We start from the raw sequence: 26,265 nt of genomic DNA on the forward strand, positions 1-26,265 counted from the left end.
AGTTCAATCCATCTTGTTAAAATATGCCATATTTCTTGCTGTTTGTATTTTCACACAGGCTTAAGATAGACACAGCCTGAAACTGCACTACTTGAACACTTTTCAGTTACAGATTATAAGCTCTGGGTTGCAATGCTGAACAAAGCCATTGGACTTTCAAGATGTTTTGCGGTTGCTAGACACTGATATCTCCCCATTGGTTGTTGCTTTGACCTAGGAGATTAGATGCATTCTCTACATTCCTTCATCAATCATGTCTGTTCCCGGCTTTTGTGGTCCATTCTCCTTTTTTCAAGCCAATCACTTCCATATCCCTGTTGATATCATTCATTCTTGCCTGTGGCCTTCCTTGGCCTCTTCTGCACTCTAGGGATTCTTAGAATGCTATTCATTGTAGTCTTCCGTCTTCCATCTGAACTAGGTGTTTTGTCCACATCAATCTTCTTTTCTTTGACCTTTGTACAATATCAGCTTGTGAGTGTAGATCTGCCAATTCTGGTATTTATACATCCTCCATTCCTGTGACAGGATGTCCCTCTTGAGGCCAAACGTTTTCCTTAATATCTGTCTCTCAAAGGCCAGCAGTTTTGGTTCATCTATTTTTTTTTTCATCAGATTTCTTTAATACAAACTTTTCAGCCATACAGAGCTACTGGGAGAATTACACTCTGATATAGTCTGATTTCAAAACTGATCATGTCCCATAAGCCAAAATATGCTCCATTTGCCTTAATTTCACTTTCCACTCTGTACTGCTGGCTAAAAGTGCTTCCCAAATATTTAAGAATGTCTTTTCATTTAAATTACTTCTTCATCTCTCAGTGGGGTACCATCATTGAGTGCCTAGCTCATGACGATTTGCACAGTTTTCTCCTCATTAATTTGTAAGCCTGCTTTCCTTGAACTATTTCTTTAAGAAGTTGTCATGAACTGCTAGGCCTCTTTGCTACCATTTATTAAAACAGCAGCTTTTGCGTATGCAAACCAATTTATTGTGTTTTTACCCAGTTTATTACAACTTTTTTAGTTTTTGTTGTTCTCTATCTTTTCAAAAATTGAATTAAAAAGTATTGGAGATAAAGATTCTCCTAGCCTAAGGCCAGTTCTGACTTCAAAATGTCCTGACTTTCTTGTAGTGATCTTTACTCTGCAGTAGATTTCTTCTAAACACGTCTGTACTAGATGTATTAACTTTTGTGGAAACTGAAACTCCTTCAATTCATAGTGCCCCTTGCTGTCATAAGCTTTTTTGAAGTCAACTAAAAACTACCTGAATATTAAAGTTATGTTTTCAAACTTTCTTGGTTACCTGTCTGAGCATAAAAGGCTGGCCTGTAGTTTATCTGTTCCTTCTGAAACAACATTGATAGCCCCCAATAATTTCTGCTGCAATTGGGGCCATTCTCTTCAGTAAACACTGAGATAGAATTTTGTAGCTTACATTAAAGAGTGCAATCCCTCTATAATTATCACATACCAGGGGTCATTCTTTCATAGCATAGAGCAGATTACAGCCATTTTCCAGTCATTAGGCAATCTCTCTTATATCCCAAAATATTCTTTAGCAGTTTCACTGTTGTTTTAAACAGTATGGTCCTCCATAATTTGTTAGCTCTCCTGCAATTTGATCATTACCAAAAGCCTAAACTGTTTTTAAGGTTATTGAGTATTTGTCATATTTCTTTCTTCATTGGGGGGCTCTGTATTGCTGTCTACAGTGTGTGGTACCTCACATATAAGAGACACAATGGGATCATCATAGTTTAGCAATTCTGCAAAGTACTGTATCCATTGCTGTTATAATTCAATGCCATTTGTGAGGATCTTCCCCTGTGTGTCTTTAATAAATGTTTCATTTTTCTTATATTTCGGTGTTGGATGTCACAGTTTCCTACCTTTTCCTTGCATTTACTTAAATTTTCTGCTAGTGTTGTATCATATTTTCTTTTAATCTCCATCTTCTTTAATCTGCTTTTATCATAATATGTAGTCTGCCTAGCTATTTGACACATCATCTTAAATTTAATGTTCATCTTACACATTACCAGGAAGTGATCAGTGTCACGGTCTCTTCCCCTATAGGTTCATGTATCATTGATGGTGTTAGCACATTGCTTCTGGTTACATACATGGTCTATCCGATTTATGGTTTGCTCATCTGGTACCATCCATGTGCATTTATGTATGTTTTTCTGTTGATACCATCCATTCGTGGTGTAGGTATAATTGTCAGTTGTGAATCTGATCAAATGTGTGGCTTTGTCACTGCTCTCTTGCTGCAGACTTTCGTTATTGATTACTGGTTTATAGATGTCTTCTTGACCCAATTTGGCATAAAGTCACTCAATGCTATTTAAATATTATAATTTGGCAATGAGTTATACGCATAGTCCAGTTCAGTGTAAAATCCCTCCTTCTGAATTCAGTCTTATCCTCAGAAGGTTCAGGTCGATTAATCAAGGATCTTTCAGTTCCAGAAAGCGATTGTAATGTTGGAGATACTGTCATTAGTGGATGTAAACATTTTCACACTTTTATTCCTGAGTCATGTACATGAAAGCCAGGGCCTAATTCATGGTGCTTGCCACAGTCTCCATACAGGATGTTTCCACTGCTTATCTTTTACCCTTTCATGTAATCTCTTGGAGAGCTACAAGTTTCAGTTTGTATTTCTATAACTCCTTGGTCATATTCTGCATAGTTCCTGGTGTGTGTAGCCTCTTTAACATTCCAGGTTTCAAAGGAGAAGTCCACTGTCTTTGCTGTGTTCAATTCCATAGTTGAGACAGTCGTGATTTCAAGGCTTTTGTAGAGCATCCTGACCAATGTATTTTTTCTGTGTGAGCAGGGAACCCTCTGCACAACCTCCAGCCGGAAAGACCAGTGGCGTTATGTTTGGATGTCCATCCTAGAACCATTGTGTTCTCCACGGATTTTGACCCACCTCTGGCAGTGCTGGTTTTGGTCCACCAGGAGTATTTTATTTCCTCGCTGTCTGCTAATTTAGTTTATCTAAATGCATGGCAGCAGAAATGTGGAACCCTAGAGTGTCTGAATAGTGATCAACAAAGCTAAAAGATGCAGTGCTACCAACTGGCAGTGGTAAAAGGGTGAGCTCTCATTGAGATGTAGTGTACGGGCATAAACTTACAGAAATCCCAGAGGCTAGTGTGGAGCCCTGACTTACAGGCTTACCATGCCATTTCTTTGATGACATAATTTTTATGTACTCTTTACTTGACTGCCTTTTAGTTGTTTATCTATATCTGCTGATGAAAAGTGTGATAAGACTGTTTACATCCATGTTGCTTATGGAAACATGTTTCATAGTATATTTTAAATGTGTTCAGTATTTTCTTGCCCGATCCTAGGCTGTCTCTCATAGCTGCCCATTTTTCCAATGTGGATGTTTGTTCAACTTTCTATGCAACATCTTTGTCCTAGTAGATGTACTGCTTCACAAGAGCATTCTAGAAGCTGCCACATGGTTCCATATTATTTCATGCAGCCTTGTTTTGTGCCTCGCACTATGAAATATTGCTTTCATTTCTTAAGTCCCTATAAATAATAACCAGCATGATCACATTACTTTCTCTGGCACTGTAAATGAATTTAACAGTGGTGAAATTTTTGTATACGGGTGAAGTTCTTGACTTGTATTACCATTCAGTGGTTAACATTGGAGATTAAATTGGAACATAGTGAGATTGTCACAGATACAAATAACTGATTACAGTGGATCACTGTGGGAATGTGAATACACTTACATAGCCACCTTGTAAGTTCCAGGCACCTTCCTCCTGTTACCCTTCTCTTATGTAGTTCCATAAAGTTTCAGGAGAACTGATGGATGTCTGCAACTTCCTGCCACGATATTTTGGCCGTCTTCAAGTGAATATTGATGGACATGCTCTGATATTACATATTTACAAACTACCTTGCACATGAGTGGTGTATTCAGTTGGCATTGTGCATGCACTACTTGAGCATGTGTCCTTCTGCTGCAAGCCTGCTCTACATGAGGCGCCCTCTGTGGCAAAAGTTTGCTGCATTGACATCAATCTGATTGTCTTCACACGATAAAATCATAGAACGATGCCAGTTATGCAGAGCATGAAGTTTTTCTGTGACAGGATTCTATGCAGAATTTAACTGGAAGCTATGTCTCAACTGGTAAGGGACTCAGGCAATCATATTTCCATTGATTCATTGATGTTGGAGCGCCAAAAGTTTTACATATGGGCCACACTTTTTCTTTTATTGTATTCCATCAAATAACTAGTGGAAATACAATGTGTGGTGATAGTAGACTTACTGGCTTGAAGGAGACTAGTGTGCCATTGATGTTTTGCACCGCAATCCTGCACAGTGTGCATCTTTTGCCCTATATAAGATTTCCTTCATTCACATGAAATCTGATGTGAAGCCATTGTGCAACTGTTATTCGAGCAATATCGAGGATATTCAGCCCAGTTGTTGATTGTGTGATCATTTCCACAACATGTTTCAGGGCAACATTATCCCATTTTCAAGTGTTTATGGTTTGAATTGACAATGGATGTGTGCAGGTTGTTTTTAAGTTGTGATGAGGCCAAATGGCATAAAAAATTTTAAGGTAGCTTATAACTCAAGATGTCTGTAATCCTTGTATGTCTGTCAGTACAAGGAGAATTGTTTTATGTAGTTTCCATGTTTTTAGCACTTGGAAATGGGATAGTGTTGTCCCAGAACATGTGGTGGCAATAATCACATGATTGATGAATGGGCTCAATATCTCCAATATCACATGGGATCCTTTAATCCTTTAAACACTTGCCATACATAACTCTTATGTCACCTTTGACAGAGCCCAAAAATACTGAGTTTTTTTCTAAGGAGGACGAAAGATTACTTTAACTTTATATCTTCTTACTATTTCCTTTATTTTCACTGAAACATTCCCAATATACAGTAGATATGCAGCCGTTTTGAAGGCCTCATCGTCTTCATTGCTTTGTACATATTAAATATTCTCATTCTGACTGAGATAAATATCCGTTGTTGAGGAACAAAGTTTGTAGGTGTTCCAGTTCCATTTGCAGACTATCGGCATCTGAGATGGTATGAACTCAGTGTATTAAGGTTTTCAGAGTGCCCATCATTTGTGTGCTGGATGGTGGGAACTAGTAGCTTGTAAATACATATTTGTATGAAAGGGCTTTCAAAACACCAAATATTGAAGTGTGCCATTGTTCCTAAGTCCTGCCAAGACATCTAAAAACAGCAAGCAACCATCTTTATCCATGTCCATAGTAAATTTTACATTTTCATTTATGGAGTTCAGATGTTGAAGGAATTCTCAGACAGTGTCCAAACAGTGAGGCCCAAACTACATAAGTATCATCAATATATCACCAAAATACTGGTCCGCAGCTCGTGGTCTAGTGCCTAGCAGTGCTGCCTCTGTATCCTGGGGCCCCGGGTTCGATTCCCAGCCGGGTTGGGGATTTTCTCTAATGGGGACTATATGTTGTGCTCATCATTTCATCATCATTCGTAACAGTGGCTAGATTGAAATATGTAAAAGATTTGGACTGTGTAAAAATTGGGACTTTGTACGGGCCCTGATGACTGTACAGATGAGCACGCCACAAACCAAACATCATCATCACCAAAATACTGTCAGTTTTAAAATAGCTGAGGTGATGTTCGCCCCTCAAAATTGGCTACCAGAGGAGACAAAGGACTCCTGTAGTGACACTATCAGATTGTTAACAAAAACCTCAGTGCTAAATAAATGTACATCAAGGAAAGACTGTGCTCATACCGTGCTGTGACTTCAACCCCAAACCTGTTACTAATGGGATGGAATGTGTCCAGCAGGCTTAAAAAGTGAAGTGACATCAAAACTCGCCAACAAATTGTTACTGTCCTGCTTAAGCGACTTAAGTCTGCTGATAAAGTCACTGGAATGCCTTATATGATGCGAACACTCACCTAGAATGGGTCTGAGTAAAGATGCCAAGTACTTTCCCAAATCTTAGGTGGCTGCTTCATTATTGCTCACAGCTGGATGTAAAGGCACATCTTCTTTGTGGATATTGGGGAATACATACAGCCTAGGCAAAACTGAACTATTTAGTCTCAGTCTCTTAATTAAATCATGCGGTAAGTAGCTGTTACCTGGAAGTGCTGCTGTTTTTCACATCACTCAGTTAATAGGATCTGTATTGATCTCGTGATACATTAAGATAGTTGTCCTATGGCATGAACACAGTAGTATTACCTTTATATGATTTGAGTAGTACTGTACCCACATCTACTCATAAGTTACAGAATGCTGCTATAGGCTAAATGTTGCTCTTAAGTTGTGAGGCTCTCAGTAACATGCAGCAAGACTCCCGACAGACTTCCTCAGCTGTGTCTGTTGCAGGATGACACAGCCTTATTGGTGAAACTGACAAAGTCAGCTAATAGTAATGAAACAGGTGTAGGAGCAAAATTGAGACCTCTTGCCAACACAGATAGCTACATCATAGTCTATATACGAGGGCCGTTCAGAAAGTAACCTCCGGTTGATTTAAAAAAATACACCAAGTTAAATAAAAATATTTTAATATATACATCTTACAACTACATCTTTGCACTATTTTTCTACGTAGTCTCCATAGCGATTGAGGCACTTATCGTATCTCTTCACAAGCTTTGAAATTCCTTCTGCATAAAAATCACCCGCTTGTGCCTGGAGCCAGCCTGTGACCGCATCTTTGAGCTCTTCGTCGTCATCAAACCGCTGTGACCCGAGCCATTTCTTCAAATGCATGAAGAGGTGATAATCACTTGGCGCCAGGTCTGGGCTGTAAGGTGGATGGTTGATAACGTCCCACTTGAAGGACTCAAGAAGGGCTGTTGTTCTGCGAGCAGAGTGAGGACGGGCGTTATCGTGCAAAAAAACGATACCGGAAGTCAGCATACCACGGCGTTTGTTCTGTATAGCCCGTCGTAACTTTTTTATTGTTTCACAGTACACGTCTTGATTAATGGTCGTACCACGTTCCATGAATTCAACCAACAACACCCCTTTGGCATCCCAAAACACCGTTGCCATCAGTTTTCTGGCAGAAAAATCTTGCGAGGCTTTTCTTGGTTTGGTAGGCGAATTTGAATGTGCCCACATCTTTGATTGTTCTTTTGTCTCAGGGTTCACGTACTTAATCCAGGTTTCGTCACCGGTCACGATTCTGTTTAACAATGGTTCTCCTTCGTCCTCATAACGTGACAGAAAGTCTAATGCAGAGGCCATTCTTTGAGTTTTGTGGTGGTCGGTAAGAATTTTGGGCACCCATCGTGCACAGAACTTACGGTAACCCAATCTTGCTGTCACTATCTCGTACAAGAGAGTCTTAGAAATCTGTGGAAAACCAGTAGACAACTCCGACATTGAGAAACGTCGATTTTCACGAACTTTTGCATCAACTGTCTGAACGAGTTCGTCAGTCACCAATGATGGTCTACCACTCCTCTCTTCATCATGAACGTTTTCTCGTCCACTTTTAAATAAACGTACCCATTCACGGACAACTCCTTCACTCATAGCTCTTGGTCCGTACACGGCACAAAGCTCATGATGAATAGCTGCTGCAGAATATCCTTTGGCTGTAAAAAACCTTATGACAGCACGCACTTCACATTTGGCGGGGTTTTCTATTGCAGCACACATTTCAAACTGCCACAAAAACTAAACTAGCGCAGGTACGACGTTCACTCGACCACGGCTTGATGCCGACTGACCTGTTGAGTGCGTGAACGCACAGATGGCATCGCTACTCCCCCCACAACCCGCACTGTGACCAATCGGAGGTTACTTTCTGAACCGCCCTCGTATCATGCTGATAACAGATTGTTGAGTAAAACCTTCCTGTGGCATCCGTGTCAAAAGTCGGTTTATGTTTGCAGTCACTTTGGCCCACATCACACCTTGCAGCCACCCAACCATCCAGTCCCAAGACAATTAAGACAGTCTTACTGCCACTTTTAAATGCAGATAATACATGTCCTTGGATGTAGCATCCAATTCACACCATTAAAACAAATCCTTTCTCTTACTAGTGCCATGCTTGTTTTGTGTTTGATGTTATTTGCAGCAGCAGTATTTATAAAATTCACAATTTTAGTAAACTTTGGAATAATACCTTTGTCTCAGCAACTTATTGAGCTCAGTTACTTAAAATTTCAGAACTGTCAGATGTCTGCAACTTCCTGCCACAATAGTTTGGCGCAGCATCTTCTGCCCATCTTGAGGTGAATACTGATGAAAATGCTCTGAGCTCACCTATTTAAGATCCCACCATCATATGTGTAGAGTATCAACTGGCATAGTGCATATGGTACTTGAGCACATGTGCTTTCACTGCAAGTCCATGCACTGCAACCCACAATGGATATTAATCGCAGCAAGTACAGATAGCGATACAGACTGACAAATGACAGAACAAAGAAGAGGATGATGCCTTCAAAAGGCTGCTTATTTACCATGTATTAGGAATGTTTCAGAGAAGATGGGCTGTACATTAAGAATATATAAAGTTAAAATAATCTTTCATCGGCCTTCCACAACCTCGGACACTTTAGGACTCTGTCAGAGACAACTTAGATTTATACAGTGCAGTTTAGGGGATGCCTTGTGAATGTAGCAACTGTTATATAGGGCAAATGATGCACACTGTGCAGGATTGCATTGCAGAATATCAGATGCATACTCGCCTCCTACAAGCAAATAAGTCTGTGTCATAGATAAACTTTGTCCCATGCATAGCTGGCATTGTTCTGCAATTTTGTCATCCAAAGATTACAAATTGAAATCAATGTGGCAAACTTTCATCATGGAGGGCACATGGTGCAGCGCACAAGCTTGCAGCAGAAATGTGTGCACTTAAGTAATGCACACGCAATGCCAACTGAATACACCATGTATGTGCTGGTGAGGTCTTAGGTACATGAGCTCAGACCATTTTCATCACTATTCCCCTTAAGATTGTAGCTTTACAGGTTGTATGGGAAAGTCCGTGTGACGTGGATGATTAAATAAAATAAAATCTCTCTCATGATATCATTGAAAATCCAAGTTCTAAACTGTTCACAAGTTTTGTATCAGCTCAGGGCCCCCATGTGCTACTGCATGAAAAGATTTACCCACACATTAGACAGCACAAACAATTCAATCAACTCCCGTAAATGGTTGGACTTTTAAGTTCGGCAACATTTCACCTATGGTGTACCAGCTCACATTTGTTGCAGTCTACCCAGTGTTCAACTAAAGTACTTAATATAAATGCAGGCAGGATTTGTTGTGCATCATGTTCACACTCACATATTTTTCAAAGTTCTACAGATTCAAGTTTATTTTCAATAAGAACATTGAAAAATTGAAAGTCACAGTTTGCAATAAATTAATTTCAGAAACTGACTGAGTTCCTTGAGATCTTGGAGGCAGATGAATGAACCACGATTAATTGCTTGAGTTATCTTTAGAAAACCATTCAAGTTACACAGTATATCAGACTACAAATTCCACAATGGCTACACATTGAAACCTTACAAGTACAGCTTGTATCACATGCAATACGAAAACTAACAACTTGATCAGCTGCCAAAATATGTCTATGTCCAAAAGTAGGAGTTCCGAATAATTTACACATGTGAACTAGTGGCTGTTTCACCGCTCATCAGATGAAACTTTCTCTGAACACAGACTAACTCAGTCTGACCACCTCCAATGGTGCTCGAACCTAAACTCCCCTCTAAATGTCGACTGTGCACCCAGGAAACCTCAGTCAAGCACCACTGAAGTCAGTTAAACTAATGTACATGAAAATTGCATACATTCTTAATTTTAACCTTTTATACACACATGATACATCAAATCATATGGAAATTTTGTGAGAAATATTGTATTGTTATCAGTTTTATCTAGCGTAGTTTATTTATAAACAGTAATTTCTGTGCTTTTCCTCCATTTTCAGGTTTGTAAGTGTGAATATTAACAAAAAATTTAAATTATTCATTAAATACTTTCCTATTTATATAATGTTTGGAATATTGCTGCCACTTTTAATGTTTCTTTGTTTATTTAGTAAGAAAAGCTGTTTTTAATTGTGCAAAATCCACTTTTCAGCCTCTCATTTAAATATGTGAATAATTTCAGTAAATCTACTATCACAGTTCCACGAGATGTATCTGTAGACACCTCATTTGTTGCAATTGCGTAATGCATTGCCGAAATTTTCCCTTTTACAGTTCTCGACTTATTTCATTTGACTTACAATAACTTACAAACTAATGCAGACATCGAAGGCTGGTCTTCACACACATAATCGTCCATCTTCTCTGCTTCAAATGAGCCTACTGGCTCTTCAGTGACACGTACAGCTCAATCTTTATTAATTTTTGGATAAGCTTTAATTTTGCACTGAATGTGGAAAGTGGCCATGAGAAACGAGCCACCATTGTGCTGCCCAGTGGACGGGTTTTCCTGGTCACGTTGTCATCTTAGTGGCCATTGGAAGTTCCAAGACAATCCTATCTGTGTAGCATAGTGTGAAACTGGTCCTCCACATGTTCCTGCCAAGCAGATTTCTGCTTTCAACATGAATATGACCTGATCTTAGCCACAAACTGTGTGTTCACAGTTGTGTGTTTGTGATTGAATAAAGTGTTTCTTCCCTTTACAATAGGCTGTCTTGTTACAAGATGGTTATAAGATTCTGTGCCAAAATATTGTGGCTAGAAGCTGCAGACATCAGGCAGTTGTCCTAAAATTTTTTGGAACGAGTTGTATGCCAGGAAAGCTTTAAATTTCACCTTTCTTACGTATATTCTAGCAAATTTTTTGAACCATTTTCTGTTTCAATTAAGTGCTTCCAAAAATTTCAAAGCCATTTTCATTACCAATCTCCTTACTCTTTCGCTGTGCCTTTTTGAGATGTGATCCTATGTTACCATTTGTATCATACTGCCACCTCGATGGCCGCTACTGTCATGCTTCAATGTGCTTGTGCCAGTGTCTGGCAGTGCAGTTCCATCCCCAAGACAGTTGGACAAAACAAACATTGGAGGCAGTACTGCAACTGGGTTGTTGCATGCATGGACCTTGAGAAACAAACAATGTACCTCAAATAATCCCAAAGCGGATTACACCCAGCCTCATTCTGCTATGGTGTATTTTCATGTTCACTTGACTGTGCTCTCGAGAGACTGTATAATCGGTTTCAGCCTGCCATTGTGCTCAAGACTGTGTGTTGAACTTCTAAACTGTCTTCTCATTACAATGATTTTCATTCTGTATGCATGCTTATTTGTGTGTGTATTCACTAAAGGTGAGAGCATATGAAAATCATGTAACACTTCCAGTTATGTACTTTTTTGTTTGAGCTGTCAGCAGTATAATGTTTTGGGTTTTGAGATTACTATTTTTTCATCAGTTTGCCTAACACCGTGGTGGTAATCATTGTGAAAGAAAAATGAGTGACTGTAACATGAAGCTTCAATCAATAGATTTACTCTGTTGCCATGGACAGAGAATGCTTTATTGTGTTTATTATTGTTTCACATCCTAAGTGAACTCCTGATGTAATGGGGGCTCTCCACTTACTGTGTACATATAGGTTTGCTTCCTGACACTTAAATATAGTTGTAATCTTTATGAAGTCTATTTACATGAATACAAATGTGATAAGTGACATCTTAAAATGGAACTTGTGTCTTAATGAAATGGATTATATGATTATTCCTGACTGATGCACACCAGGCCAAGGCAGAATTTGTATTTTGTACTTCACGTTGTTAGTGTTTACAACACATCTTCTTATCCCTCTATGTAGAATAGAAGAGGGTCAGCTTTGAGCATTTTACGTGCAATTAGTGTTGTCAAGATTTAAATGCAATCAAAAGAAAAATTGACTTGAGAAAATTTTGAGTGTAAAATTGGAAAGTAACAGAATTGCTGACCACTACTTACATTCTTTAAGCAAAAATACAGCACTTTTGATAGAATGGTTGCTTAAAAGAATTAGTCTAATCATGTCTTCACAGCTGCTATGGCATAGAGGGTTGCAGTGTACCCTTGATGCCTAAAATTCCTAGATCTCACACTTCATTGTGCTTCTCAAAACTTCATAAATAGGATTTTACAGGATAGTTGACATCTGTCTTGAAAAATCTACCAGTTCAGGTTTTTATTACAATGAAAAAAATCATTTTTTGATAATGTGATGTAGTTGGATAGATAAAAAATCTACTCACCAAGCAGCGGCAAAACACACGCATAAAAGAAGGTTATAATTAGGCAATCTTTTGGAGCTGATGGTTCCTTCTTCAGGCTGAAGAAGGAGCTACTGGCTGCAAAAGCTTCCTATTAATTCTGTTTGGTATGGGTCCACTTGAACAATAGTCTAAGATTGATTGGTGAGAATTTTGTAAATAATCTTCTTTGTAGTCTCACTGCATTTTGCCAGTATCCTACCAATGAACCAAAGTCTGCCACCTGACTGATCCTATATTATCATTCCATTATATATTCCCGCAAATTTTTACACACATGGTTTTCACTGATTACAGTTGTGACTTATTGATATTATAGTTGTAAAGTACTACATTTCTGTGTTTTGTGATAACACATTTCTACATTTCATTAAGATAAGGCAGTGAATAGCAAGATTCCAAACAGACATCCTTGTGGCACACCTGAAGTTACTTCCAAATCAGTTGGTGACTCTCCATCCAAGATAACATGGCCTGTTCTCCCTACTAATAAATCATCAATGCAGTCACAGAGTTTGTTTGATATCGTGTGTGTCCCATATGTTCATTAGTAAGTAATGGTTGACACTGAGTCAAATGCCTTTTGGAAGTCAAGGAATGCTGAATTGATCTGATTGCCATGATCCAAAGTTTTAATGATGTCCCGTGAGAAAAGTGAGAGTTGTCTTTTTCATGACTGCTGTTTTCAGAATCCATGGTTATTGGAATGGAGGGATCATCCTGTTTTAGATACTTCATTACATTTGATCTCAGAGTATCTTAAGAGTCTACAACAGGTGGGTGTCACTGCTATTGGATAGTAGTGTTTTGGATCACTTATGCTCCCATTCTTGTAGTTGGATGTTACATGTGCTTTCTCCCAACTACTGGGCATGGTTTTTTTGTTCAAGTGATCTATGGTATTTTATGGTTAAAATCGTAGTATGTTATGGTTGAAAGAGGGGCTCACTCGACTGCAAGTTATGTGTAGAGTCCATCGTGGCCTGGGACCTTGTTCAGTTTCACCTAATTGAGCAGTTTCTCAATGACACTGACACTAATATCGATATTGCTCACCTTTACTATGGCTTGAGTAATAAACTGTGACAATATTCCTGGATCCTCCTTTGTAAAGGTACATTCGAAAATGTAATTCTGAATTTATGCTTTTGCTTCGGTGCCCTCCACTTAGTCCATGTGACATCCATGAATTGTCCAGACACTAACTTTTCTGCAACTGACAGCCCTCACATACGACAACCTTTCGATTTTGTGAAAGATCCTTCAGTAATATTTTGCTATGGTAGTTGCTGAAGATTTCATGCATTTCCCTTTTGAGAACCAGATCTTTCAATATGATTTTGCTATGGTAGTTGTTGATGACAGCCAAATCTTTCAATATGATTTTGCTATGGTAGCTGTCAACTGTTTGTGCATTTCTCTTTAGACAGTCAAACATATTTCATTTTGTTATCTATAGCCCTATGCTTTGTTTTACACCTGTTGCTTGATAGGTTTTACAAAGACTCTGTACTGCCGTGGAGGGTCCCTCACATCATGGAGTGGTCTGTCTATCCAGTGCTTGTAGTTTTAGGTTTTCTTTGTAATTTATTAATCATTGTTGCCACAGCCATCTACACAGATAACACCCCTTTGTGGGCATCCTCAAAGAGGTCAAGTGAATTTGTTTCCATTATATCTAACACATTTCTGTAATGAGTGAACTCTGAAATATCTATTCTAAGTAATTTCCAAAGAAAGTATTTAGTACTATTCCACAGAATACCTTGTCATATCCACCATGTAAAAAACAGTAAATTCTCACTTGACTGTTGGATTATTAAAGTCTTCTCCATAGATGACACTATGTTTGTTGAATGTTGTACATGGTTGCTGAACGTATGTACAAGGTATCTGAAAGTTTTTCCTATAGTTTTTGGTTACTTGGGGTAAATCTGATTGTTGAAAGAAGGGCCAAATTATAAGTTTCTGCTCATCCTAACACTACATCTTACACAAACAATCCCGTAATCAGTTATATGTCTGCCTTGATGGATATGAGTTTCTTGTCTACTGCGATAAATACACCAGCTCCATTTTCTGTTAGCCTATCCTTTTGGTACTCATGGTCTCACAACTGTCAATCATTGTGTTTTTGTCAGTTTTCTGTTCCTAGTATTGTGTGAGCTCCACTATCTTTTAGGACTGCTTCAAACTGTGGCACATTATTGTGAACACTATGGCAGTTGATCACCAGGATTTTAACAGCCTTGCGCCTGTGTGTGTGTTTGTGTGTGTGTGTGTGTGTTTGTGGATGGGTGTGTGGGCACGCGCCTGTGCGTGCGTGGTTGGGTTGGTGTGTGTGCGTGTGTGGGGTGGTGGTGGTGGTCAGAGGGATTTCTTCGGATTTTACAGTAAGTCTCCTCCAGCTATCATTATCTGGACTAGATGGAAAGACAGATAATATATGTATAAAAACACCTTGTGCCCCACGCACACAGCCAGCACTGATAAGCGTAAATGTCAGGATGGATCATATTTAAATATGAATTACATTAAATAGCATATAAATTGATTTAATCTGCGCCATTATGGTGTACTGCAGTGATAACTCATGGAACATACAACTACATAATATTTGACCAACAAGAATCAGTTCTTGAAAATATAATGTAATTGGATGGATAAAAATCTGGTCACCAAGCTGTGGCAGGAGAACAAATATAAAGGTATTAAAGTTTGCAAGCTTTAATACCTTTATGTGCATGTTCTTCTGCTGCCGCTTGGTGACCAGATTTTTTTCTATCCAACTACATCAAATAATATTTAAGATATTGTACTCAATTTTATACATAAAATATGGGGAATAGAAAACAAAAATGTGAATGCCATGTGATCCCTTTTAAAGACATTTAAGATCTGTGACATGGGACAACCAATTCTGGTTGTTATCAGTGTAAACAACTATGAATACAGTATGTATCAATCAAATAGTCTGGTTACTTCTGTTATGAAACTAAATTTATTTACCGCTATAAAATGTCAGGATGGAGCATATTTAGCTATTAATTGCATTAAATAGCCTATAAATTAATAAATAATTAATAATAAATAAATAAATAAATCTGTTCCATTATGGTGTACTGCAGTGATAACTCATGGAACATACAACTACATAATATTTGACCAAAAAAAATCAGTTCTTGAAAAATATAATGTAATTGGATGGATAAAAATCTGGGCACCAAGCTGTGGCAGAAGAACACACATGTAAAGGTATTAAAGTTTGCAAGCTGTAATACCTTTATGTGCGTGTTCTTCTGCTGCTGCTTGGTGAGTACATTTTTTTCTATCCAATTACATCAAATAATTTTTAAGATATTGTACTCAATTTTATATGTAAAACATGGGGAATAGAAAACTTCCCTTTGAAATGGATTACAAATAAAAATTAGTCCATACTGTGTTCTGTATATTTTAAAATTCACACAGTTTATATTTATTGTAGTGTCACATGTTATAATTTCCAGAAATTACTAGCTTTGATATGTCCCTAATGTAATGCTTCAGGTTGGTTAGCGCTGGAGTACCGGAAGGACACTTCACTCATGTCTTCATTGATGAAAGTGGTCAAGCTCCAGAGCCTGAATTGCTTGTCCCTGTCTGTGGGCTGCTAACCAGCAAGTCTCACCCTGGGCAACTATTGGGACGTTTCATTTTGGCTGGTGATCCAAAGCAGTTGGGACCTATTTTGAGATCTATTCCTGCTAGCCGCTTGGGCCTTGGTATGTTATGAATATCTGCTCAAGAACAGTGTTTTACACTCCACAGTTAACTCCCTTGTGGTATTTGAGGTTAATCATAAATGTGCATTGAGTATTAACTTTGAAATACACAACCACTGTATTACAAGTAAAAATTATTTCCATACTAGCTGAGTACCAAGCATTGCCCAAGTATATATTTATTTCAATCTTCTATCAGTTCATCTCCACTATCACTCTCCTTTTGTGCAGCTCCTCCTCCCTCTCTCACTGTCTGTATGCTCCCCCACCTCTCTCGATCTATTTGCTCCTTCTCCCTCTGTGCATCTCCTTCTCTCCCCAACTGTGTCCATTATCTTATTCTCCCTGTCTGTCCATCTCCTCCTACTGTCTTCTCCTCTTCTCTCTCCACATTATCTCCTGCACCCCAGTAGTAGGTTTTTGGTTCTTACTGGCATAGTATATCTTTTTACATACTAAGTAGTATGTGTACCAACTTTTGTTGATATCAGTTCATGGGGTTTAGGAGGAGCTTTTTACATGTGACTTTTCCATATACGCACATCTAATATATTTAACATATTTTAGCAAATTTCACCCTGGAGTTTCATTTTCATGCGCTCAATGTTTATGATGCCATATCTCGTGATCTATATGTCGTACAATGATATAACATTGTAGGTGTATTCAGCGGCATATTTGGATACTGTCTGCAAAATTTGTTGTGAATAGGACTAGTAGCGAGAATTAATAAAATTAAACGTCATGCATGGTGCAGCAGTTTTTCACGCATCTCTGTGTTTATGACATCGTATCACCTGAACTATGTGTCATAAATGATATAATTTTGTAGGTACATTCAGTGATATCGGTTAATACTACCTGTAAAATGTATTGTGGATACAGTTTCTAATAAAGAAGTAATAAATTATAACATCATGTAGCAGTTTTCTGTGTGAACAGCAGAAATGTAGTATAAGCAATAAACTTATTTTCTTGCATCATTTTGTAGGGGTTGTGAGTGAGAAAATGTTTTGTAAAGGTTTGAAGTTGCAAGGCACTAAGTGCTCTCATTCTCAAATACTGGATGAATAAAGTCTGGTTATTTGCACGTCATTGGGCTACACTACTTCTTCACCCTCCCTCCATCCCCTTGATAGGTAGATGGTTCTTACCCCCACAGTGATTCTTGCCAGACTTTAAGTGACAAGTGTACGAAGTTTGGTTGAAATTGGTCCAGTGGTTTAGGAGGAGATGCAGTACATACATATGTGCAGATATATATCTAAAAACAAAGATGATGTGACTTACCAAATGAAAGTGCTGGCAGGTCGACAGACACACAAACAAACACAAACATACACACAAAATTCAAGCTTTCGCAACAAACTGTTGCCTCATCAGGAAAGAGGGAAGGAGAGTGAAAGACGAAAGGATGTGGGTTTTAAGGGAGAGGGTAAGGAGTCATTCCAATCCCGGGAGCGGAAAGACTTACCTTAGGGGGAAAAAAGACGGGTATACACTCGCACACACACACACATATCCATCCACACATATACAGACACAGTGGAAGATACATATTTGAATTATGATAATATTATGAAAAGGATAGATTGCTACCCACCATATAGTGGACAGCCGGGCACAACAAAAAACTGCTAAACAAGTAAGCTTTTGGCCAAAAGGCCTTTTTTTGGATGAGATAACATACACGCACGCATTCACACAAAAACAACTCACACACACAACCACTGTCTCTGGCTGCCCAGGCCAGACTGCAAGCAACTGCGCATGATGGCAGAAGCAATCTCTGTGGTGGGGGCAAGGATGTGGCTGGGGCGAGGAAGGGGAGGGGTGGCAGGGTATGGGTAGGGTATGGTACAATGCTGCTTCTGGGAACATACAGGGACAAGGTAGGGAGAGCATAAGGCAGCTAGGTGCAGTTGGGAAGTTAGACAGAGGGCAGGGGGGGGGGGGGGGGGGGGAGAAAGGAGAGAAGTAAAATGACTGTGAGTGCATTAATGGAACAGAAGGCTGTTTAGTGCTGGAGTGGGTAAATGAAGGGGATAGATGGGTGAAGGACAGTGACTAAAGAAGGTTGAGGCCAGGAGGGTTACAGGAACATATATTGCAGGAAGAGTTCCCACCTGTTCTGTTCAGGAAAATTGGTCTTGGTAGGAAGGAACCTAACAGACCTGAAAGACAGTCATGAACATGAAACTTCCTGGCAGATTAAAACTGTGTGCCCGACCGAGACTCGAACTCGGGACCTTTGCCTTTCGCGGGCAAGTGCTCTACCATCTGAGCTACCGAAGCACGACTCACGCCCGGTCCTCACAGCTTTACTTCTACCAGTATCTCGTCTCCTACCTTCCAAACTTTACAGAAGCTCTCCTGCGAACCTGCAGAACTAGCACTCCTGAAAGAAAGGATACTGCGGAGACATGGCTTAGCCACAGCCTGGGGGATGTTTCCAGAATGAGATTTTCACTCTGCAGCGGAGTGTGCGCTGATATGAAACTTCCTGGCAGATTAAAACTGTGTGCCCGACCGAGACTCGAACTCGGGACCTTTGCCTTTCGCGGGCAAGTGCTCTACCATCTGAGCTACCGAAGCACGACTCACGCCCGGTCCTCACAGCTTTACTTCTACCAGTATCTCGTCTCCTACCTTCCAAACTTTACAGAAGCTCTCCTGCGAACCTGCAGAACTAGCACTCCTGAAAGAAAGGATACTGCGGAGACATGGCTTAGCCACAGCCTGGGGGATGTTTCCAGAATGAGATTTTCACTCTGCAGCAGAGTGTGCCTTTCATATCAGCGCACACTCCGCTGCAAAGTGAAAATCTCATTCTGGAGTCATGAACATTTCCTCCAAAAGTTTTAGTCCCACAAATGTATCAGTCCTTTCCGAAGGCCGTACCTTTTGCCCCACTGCAAGTTCAGATGTGTTGGGCCTATTAAAGACCTTCTCTCCTTCTGCTTCTCCTTGCAGTGGAAACGCTTTTTGACCACCAATCCTACTAATCAGACTCAACCAAAGACCATTGCAGAACCCTGCTTGATGCAGTTCACACCTCCATCTGACCATGATCCACCCCTACTATCCCCAAATCACTCCCTGTTAACTATCCAGAATTTCTTAACCTCAAATCTTTCTTCATCATTATTCCCCAATTCTCTCAACATGCTAGCTAACCTTACATCTGAATAAAGAATTGCAATCCTGATAATCCTACCTGCTGACAAAGGGTTCAACAATTTGATTTTGAACCACAAGGTTTACCTGGTGGAAAGACTCCAGCAACTGTCAGATTTGTCCACCTACAAACACTGTCACAGTGACCCCCTCCAGAAATCCAGTGAGGTCTCTAGACTCTCCTCAATCTTTGGCCCATCACAAAACCTCTCTCTGGAATCTGTCTCTTTTCTCACATCTACCACTCCTCACACTCTTACCTTCTACATGCTTTCTAAAGTCCTTAAACCCAGCCACCCAGGACATCCCTCTGAGAGAATCTCTGCTCTCGTAGACCAGCACCTTCTGCCTATCACCTGCAACCTACCCTTCTATATAAAAGACACCAACCACTTCCTCCATTGATTCTCCATAGTTAATGTTCCTTTACTGAATGGTACTCCGCTTGTCACTATTGATGCCAAATCCCTCTACACTAACTTCCCTAACACGCACAGCCTTGCTGCTATTGAACACTACCTTTCCCAATGTCCAATGGATTCCATACTTACAACCTCCTTGCTGGTCACCATAGCCAACTATATCTTTACCCACAATTATTTCTCCTTTGAAGACATCACCTACAAACACCTCCTCAACCCAACAAGCCACCTTCCTCACTGTATACTTCCACCTACATCAGTACAAGGCTACATCAGTACCTCCATTCATATCAGTCCTACCAACCACCAGCAGTACCTCCACTTCGACAACTGCCAGTCATTCCATATCGATAAGACCCTTCCATACAGCCTAGCCACCCGTCCATATAGCCTAGCCACCCATAACTGTCACATCTGTAGTGACACACAGTCCCTCTCAAAATATACCAAAGGTCTCACTTAGCCCTTCACAGACGGTATTCTGTCTCAGCCGTGTAAAGAAATAGTTCTCTCATGCCTTACTCTCCAGTCACCAACCACCTCCCAAACTCCCACTCTCTAGCCACAGAGGAGCATTCCCCTCGTGACTGATTACGACCCAGAACTGGAGCAACTGAATCACATTCTCTGCCAGGGTTTTGACTGCCTCTCATTATGCCCTTAAATGAGAAATTTCCTACCAACTGTCCTTCTCCTCCCCTCCAACAGTGGTATCCCACTGCCCCCAAACCTACACAGTATGATCGTCCATCCCTACTCAACCACTGCTCCCACCCTGTTGTCTCATGGCTCATATCCTTGTATAGACCTAGGTCCAAGACCTGTCTCATACATTGTACCACCACCACCTACTCCAACCAGGTCACAAGCATCACCTATCCCATCAAAGGCAGGGCTACCTTTGAAACCAGTCATGTGATCTACATGCTAAGCTGCAACCACTGTGCTGCATTCTATGTGGGCATGACAACCAACAAGACGTCTATCCACATGAATGGCCACTGACAAATTGCGGCCAAGGAAACAGCTGGCCAACCCTGTTGCAGAGCATGCTGCCCAACATAGTGTGCTTCATTTCAGTAACAGCTTCACAGCCTGTACCATCACTATCCTTCCTATCAACACCAGCTTTTCTGAATTGCATTGGTTGGAATTCTCCCTGCAATATACTTTCCCGTAGCCCTCACCCATCTTTAGTCACTGGCCTTCATGCACCTGTCTGCGTCCCTGTTCCCACTCGAGCACTATGCAGTATTCTGTTCAACCAGTGCAGCTATAGTCTTTCTACTCCTTTTCCACTCCACCACCCCTCACCCCGGCCATCTGTCTTTCCACCCAACTACACTTAGCTGCCCTACCCCCTCCCCACCTCGTATGCTCCCAGAAGCAGCACTTCACCGTCCCTCACCCATACACTGCTATCCCCCACCCCACCCTCCTACTAACCCCCACCACCCAGACTGTTACCCCCATCATGAGCTGTTGCTTGCAGTCTGTCGTCGGCAGCAAGAGACAGTAGTCATGTGTGTGTATGTTGTACAATTCAGAAAAAGGCCTTCTGGCCAGACATTTACTTGTTTTGACTTTTGGTAGTCTTTTTGCTGTGCCTGTCTGCAACTCAACATCTCCACTATTTGGTGAGTAGCAATCTGCCCTTTTCATAATATTGATATATGTTGTTATTGTAGTCTTCAATTCAGAGACTGGTTCAATGCAGCTCTCCACACTACTATATCCTGTGCAAGCCTCTTCATCTCCCAGTACTTACTGCAACCTACACCATTCTGAATCTGCTTAGCGTATTCATCTCTTGGTCTCCTTCTACGATTTTTATCCTCCAGTACTAAATTGGTAATCCCTTGATGCCTCAGAACATGTCCTAGCAACCAATCCCTTCTTCTAGTCAAGTTGTGCCACAAATTTCTCTTCTCTCCAATTCTATTCAATACCTCCTCATTAGTTATGTGATCTACCCATCTAATCTTCAGCATTCTCCATAGCACCAAATTTCGAAAGCTTCTATTCTCTTCTTGTGTAAACAATTTATCGTCCACATTTCACTTCCATATATGGCTACACTCCATACAAATACCTACAGAAACGACTTCCTGACACTTAAATCTATACTCGATGTTAACAAATTTCTCTTCTTCAGAAACGTTTTCCTTGCCATTGCCAGTCTACATTTTATATCCTCTCTACTCCAACCATCATCAGTTATTTTGCTCCCCAAATAGCAAAACTCATTTACTACTTTTAAGTATCTCATTTCCTAATCTAATACCTTCAGCGTCACCTGATTTAATTCTACTACATTCCATTATCCTCGATTTGCTTTTGTTGATGTTCATCTTATATCCTCCTTTCAATCCCCTGTGCATTCCATTCAGCTGCTCTTCCAGGTCCTTTGCTGTCTCTGACAGAATTACGTCATCAGCAAACCGCAAAGTTTTTATTTCTTTTCCATGAATTTTAATTCCCACTCCGAATTTTTCTTTTGTTTCCTTTACTGCTTGCTCAATATACAGATTGAATAACAACGGGGATAGCCTAAAAACCTGTCTCATTCCCATCTCAGCCACTGCTTCCCTTTCACACCCCTCGACTCTTACAACTGCCATCAGGTTTATGAACAAATTGTAAATAGACTTTTGCTCCCTGTATTTTACCCCTGCTACCTTCAGAATTTGAAACAGACTATGCCAGTCAACATTGTCAAAAGCTTTCTCTTAAGTCTACAAATGTAGAAAAGTAGTTTTGCCTTTCCTTAACCTGTCTTCTAAGATAAGTTGTAGGGTCAATATTGCCTCACGTGTTCCAACATTTCTACGGAATCCAAACTGATCTACCCCAACGTTGGCTTGTACTGGATATTTCATTCATCTGTAAAGAATTCAAGTTGGTATTTTGCAAATGTGACTTATTAAACTGATAGTTCAGTAATTTTCACACCTGTCAACACCTGCTTTCTATGGAACTGGAATTATTATAATTTTCTTGAAGTCTAAGGGTATTTCGTCTGTCTCATACATCTTGTACACCAGATGGAAGAGTTTTGTCATGGCTGGCTCTCCCATGGCTATCAGTAGTACTAATGGAATGTTGTCTACTCGGGACTTGTTTTGACTCAAGTCTTTCAGTGCTCTGTCAAATTCTTCACGCATTATTGTATCTCCCATTTCATCTTCATCTATGTCTTCTTCCATTTCCATAATATTGCCCTCAAGTACATCGCCCTTGTATAGACACTCTATGTACTCCTTCCACCTTTCTTCCTTCACTTCTTTGCTTAGGATGGGTTTCCATCTGAGCTCTTGATATTCATGCAGGTGATTCTCTTTTCTCCAAAGGTTTGTTTAATTTTCCTATAGGCAGTATCTATCTTACCCCTAGTGAGATAAGCCTCTACATCCTTTCATTTGTCCTCTAGCCATTCCTGCTTAGCCATTTTGCACTTCCTGTCGATCTCATTTTTGAGACGTTTGTATTCCTTTTTGCCTGCTTAATTTACTGCATTTTTATATTTTCTCCTTTCATCAATTAAATTCAATATTTCTTCTGTTACCCAAGGATTTCTACTAGCCCTTGTCCTTTTACCTACTTGATCCTCTGCTGCCTTCACTAAGAAAAGGCAAACCTACGTTTCTAGCATTTGTAGACTTAGAGAAAGCTTTTGACAATGTTGACTGGAATACTCTCTTTCAAATTCTAAATGTGGCAGGGGTAAAATACAGGGAGCGAAAGACTATTTACAATTTGTACAGAAACCAGATGGCAGTTATAAGAATCGAGGGGCATGAAAGGAAAGCAGTGGTTGGGAAGGGAGTGAGACAGGGTTGTAGCCTCTCCCCGATGTTATTCAATCTGTATATTGAGCAAGCAGTAAAGCAAACAAAAGAAAAATTTGGAGTAGGTATTAAAATCCAAGGAGAAGAAATTAAAACTTTGAGGTTTGACATTGTAATTCTGCCAGAGACAGCAAAGGCCATGGAAGAGCAGTTGAATGGAATGCACAGTGTATTGAAAGGAGGATATAAGATGAACATCAACAAAAGCAAACCGAGGATAATGGAATGTAGTTGAATTAAATTGGGTGATGCTGAGGGAATTAGATTAGGAAATGAGACACTTAAAGTAGTAAAGAAGTTTTGCTATTTGAGGAGCAAAATAACTAATGATGGTCGAAGTAGAGAGGATATAAAATGTAGACTGGCAATGGCAAGGAAAGCGTTTCTGAAGAAGAGAAATTTGTTAACATCGAGTATAGATTTAAGTGTCAGGAAGTCGTTTCTGAAAGTATTTGTATGGAGTGTAGCCGTGTATGGAAGTGAAACATGGACGATAAACAGTTTGGACAAGAAGAGAATAGAAGCTTTCGAAATGTGGTGCTACAGAAGAATACTGAAGATTAGGTGGGTAGATCACATAACTAATGAGGAGGTATTGAATAGAATTGGAATTGGGGAGAGGAGGAGTTTGTAGCTCAACTTGACAAGAAGAAGGGACCGGTTGGTAGGACATATTATGAGGCATCAAGGGATCACAAATTTAGCATTGGACGGCAGCATGGAGGGTAAAAGTTGTAGAGGGAGACCAAGAGATGAATACACTAAGCAGATTCAGAAGTATGTAGGTTGCAGTAAGTACTGGGAGATGAAGCTTGCACAGGATACAGTAGCATGGAGAGCTGCATCAAACCACCCTCAGAACTGAAGACCACAACAACAAGGTCCAGAATATGGTGCTCGTGATGGCGGCTGCAATGCATATGTTCTAAACATAATGTCACAGCGTGGTTTAAGGTCCCGCATGTGAAAACTTTTTGTTGCCCACGTCAGCATGTCAGGGAAGGTCTTAGCTTGGAAATATGGAGTTTGACTTGCTACAGCAAATATATTATTTTGTCTTCCCTTGATGTATATGCTGTTCCAAACAACTCCAACAGTAAGCATAATGTTTCTTCGTGAACCATTTCTGTTGCCGATGCTCCAATGCCTGGCTTACAAGGTGTGCAAAGACCCAGTAAGACATGTGGCAACTTGGAAGTCCAACTTTTTCCATGACATATAAGCATGACTTTTAACATTCTCCACCAGTCTTCTACCGCACCATTGTTTTCTGGATGGTAGCTGATTAATTTGTGTTTATCCCGATAGCTAATCTTATGACCATGCCTCCATAACATCCCATAAATCCAACAAAGTCCATCCCAAAACATGACACTCAAATCGATCTCCCTCCTCACACCAATAACCCCCCCCCCCCCTCCCGCTCCTGCCTTTCACCTACTCCACAAACCAAATGTCACAGGTCTCTGCTATGGAAATTCTGTTGTGGCTAGGTACAATGCTCCCACTGAATGAACATCTGCCTTTGTAGACCACCACCACCAAACCAATGTGCATAACCTCCCGGCCCACATTCAAAGCACCACTCACTTCTTTCACAGTTCCTGTCCCATTACCACCAGACTACCTGTTGGTCACTGTGGAAGTTGCATCCATATATACCAGCACTAACTTTACCATGGTTTTCCTGATCCCCCTGGCCAATCACATCCTGACCCATAAATACTTCATTTTTCGAGGCCAAATTTATAAACAAATCTGTGGTACTGCCATTCATACTCTCATGGCACTTTCCTTTCCAGTCAACTTCTAAAACCCCTTGTCTGTTTCAGATTCATTGATGACATTTTCATGATCTTCACTCATGGCAAGGACAACCTTTGGTCCTTTTGCCATAACCTTAACGTCTGTTTCCAAATCTGCTTCACCTGGCCCTTCTCAACTCAGCAAGCCACCTTTCTGGATGTTGATCTCCACCTCTTAGATCACTCCACAAGTACGTTATATTCATAGCAATTGTACCAACCACCACAGCACCTCCACATTGACAGCTGTCACCCATTCCATATAAAAATGTCTCTTACACACAGCTTCACCACCTGTGAACACCACGTCTGCCATGGATAGTAGAAGCTGTTAAAATATATCGATAACCATTCCAGAGCCTTTTTCGAGACAATATCCTACCCAGCTCTTCCATAAACAGATTTGCCATGCCATCTCCTCCTCTGACACCAGTAACCCTGTTAACCAGCCACCAACCAACATGTCTCTGATCCCCCCCAGTTTCACCACAGCCTTGAAAAGCTCTACCACATCCTTCACCAGGTTTTCGAGTACCTCTCGTCATGCCCTGAGATGAGGGATATCCTACCCAATATCCTACCCACATCACCCAAAGTAGTGTTCTGCTTCTCACCCAACCTGCAGAATATCCTTGTCCATCCCTACTCCCAATGCTGCACCCTGTGGGTCGTTCCCTTGTGGTCGACCCAGGTGCAAAACCTGTCCCATATACCCACCTACCACCTCCTACTTTATTCCAGTCACAGGCATTTCTTGTTCTTCTTCTTCTTCTTCTTCTTCTTCTCCTCATGGCATTACAACGCTGTATGGGTTTTAGCCTCATCAACAAGTTTCTCCCATTCTGCTCTCCCCAGCAAGGTTCTCTGCCATCCTCGGACTCTGAGAGGTTTTACTTCTTCTTCCACATCATCTGTCCATCACTTTCGTGCTCTCTGTCTTCTTCTGGTTGGC

General features: G+C 40.4%; 1 protein-coding gene across 3 annotated transcripts in view; it reads left to right on the top strand.

The window, feature by feature from the left end:
• LOC126198627 (putative helicase MOV-10) overlaps nt 1–26,265 on the top strand; it is a 380,400-nt gene that overhangs the window by 267,865 nt on the left and 86,270 nt on the right. For all 3 annotated transcript variants that reach the window (XM_049935085.1, XM_049935086.1, XM_049935084.1), the window contains one exon: nt 15,847–16,061. In XM_049935085.1, coding sequence (XP_049791042.1) covers nt 15,847–16,061 — 215 coding nt within the window. The remainder of the gene's footprint in view (nt 1–15,846; nt 16,062–26,265) is intronic.

Source organism: Schistocerca nitens, chromosome 8 (assembly GCF_023898315.1).
Source record: "Schistocerca nitens isolate TAMUIC-IGC-003100 chromosome 8, iqSchNite1.1, whole genome shotgun sequence".
NCBI classification, from domain to species: domain Eukaryota; kingdom Metazoa; phylum Arthropoda; class Insecta; order Orthoptera; family Acrididae; genus Schistocerca; species Schistocerca nitens.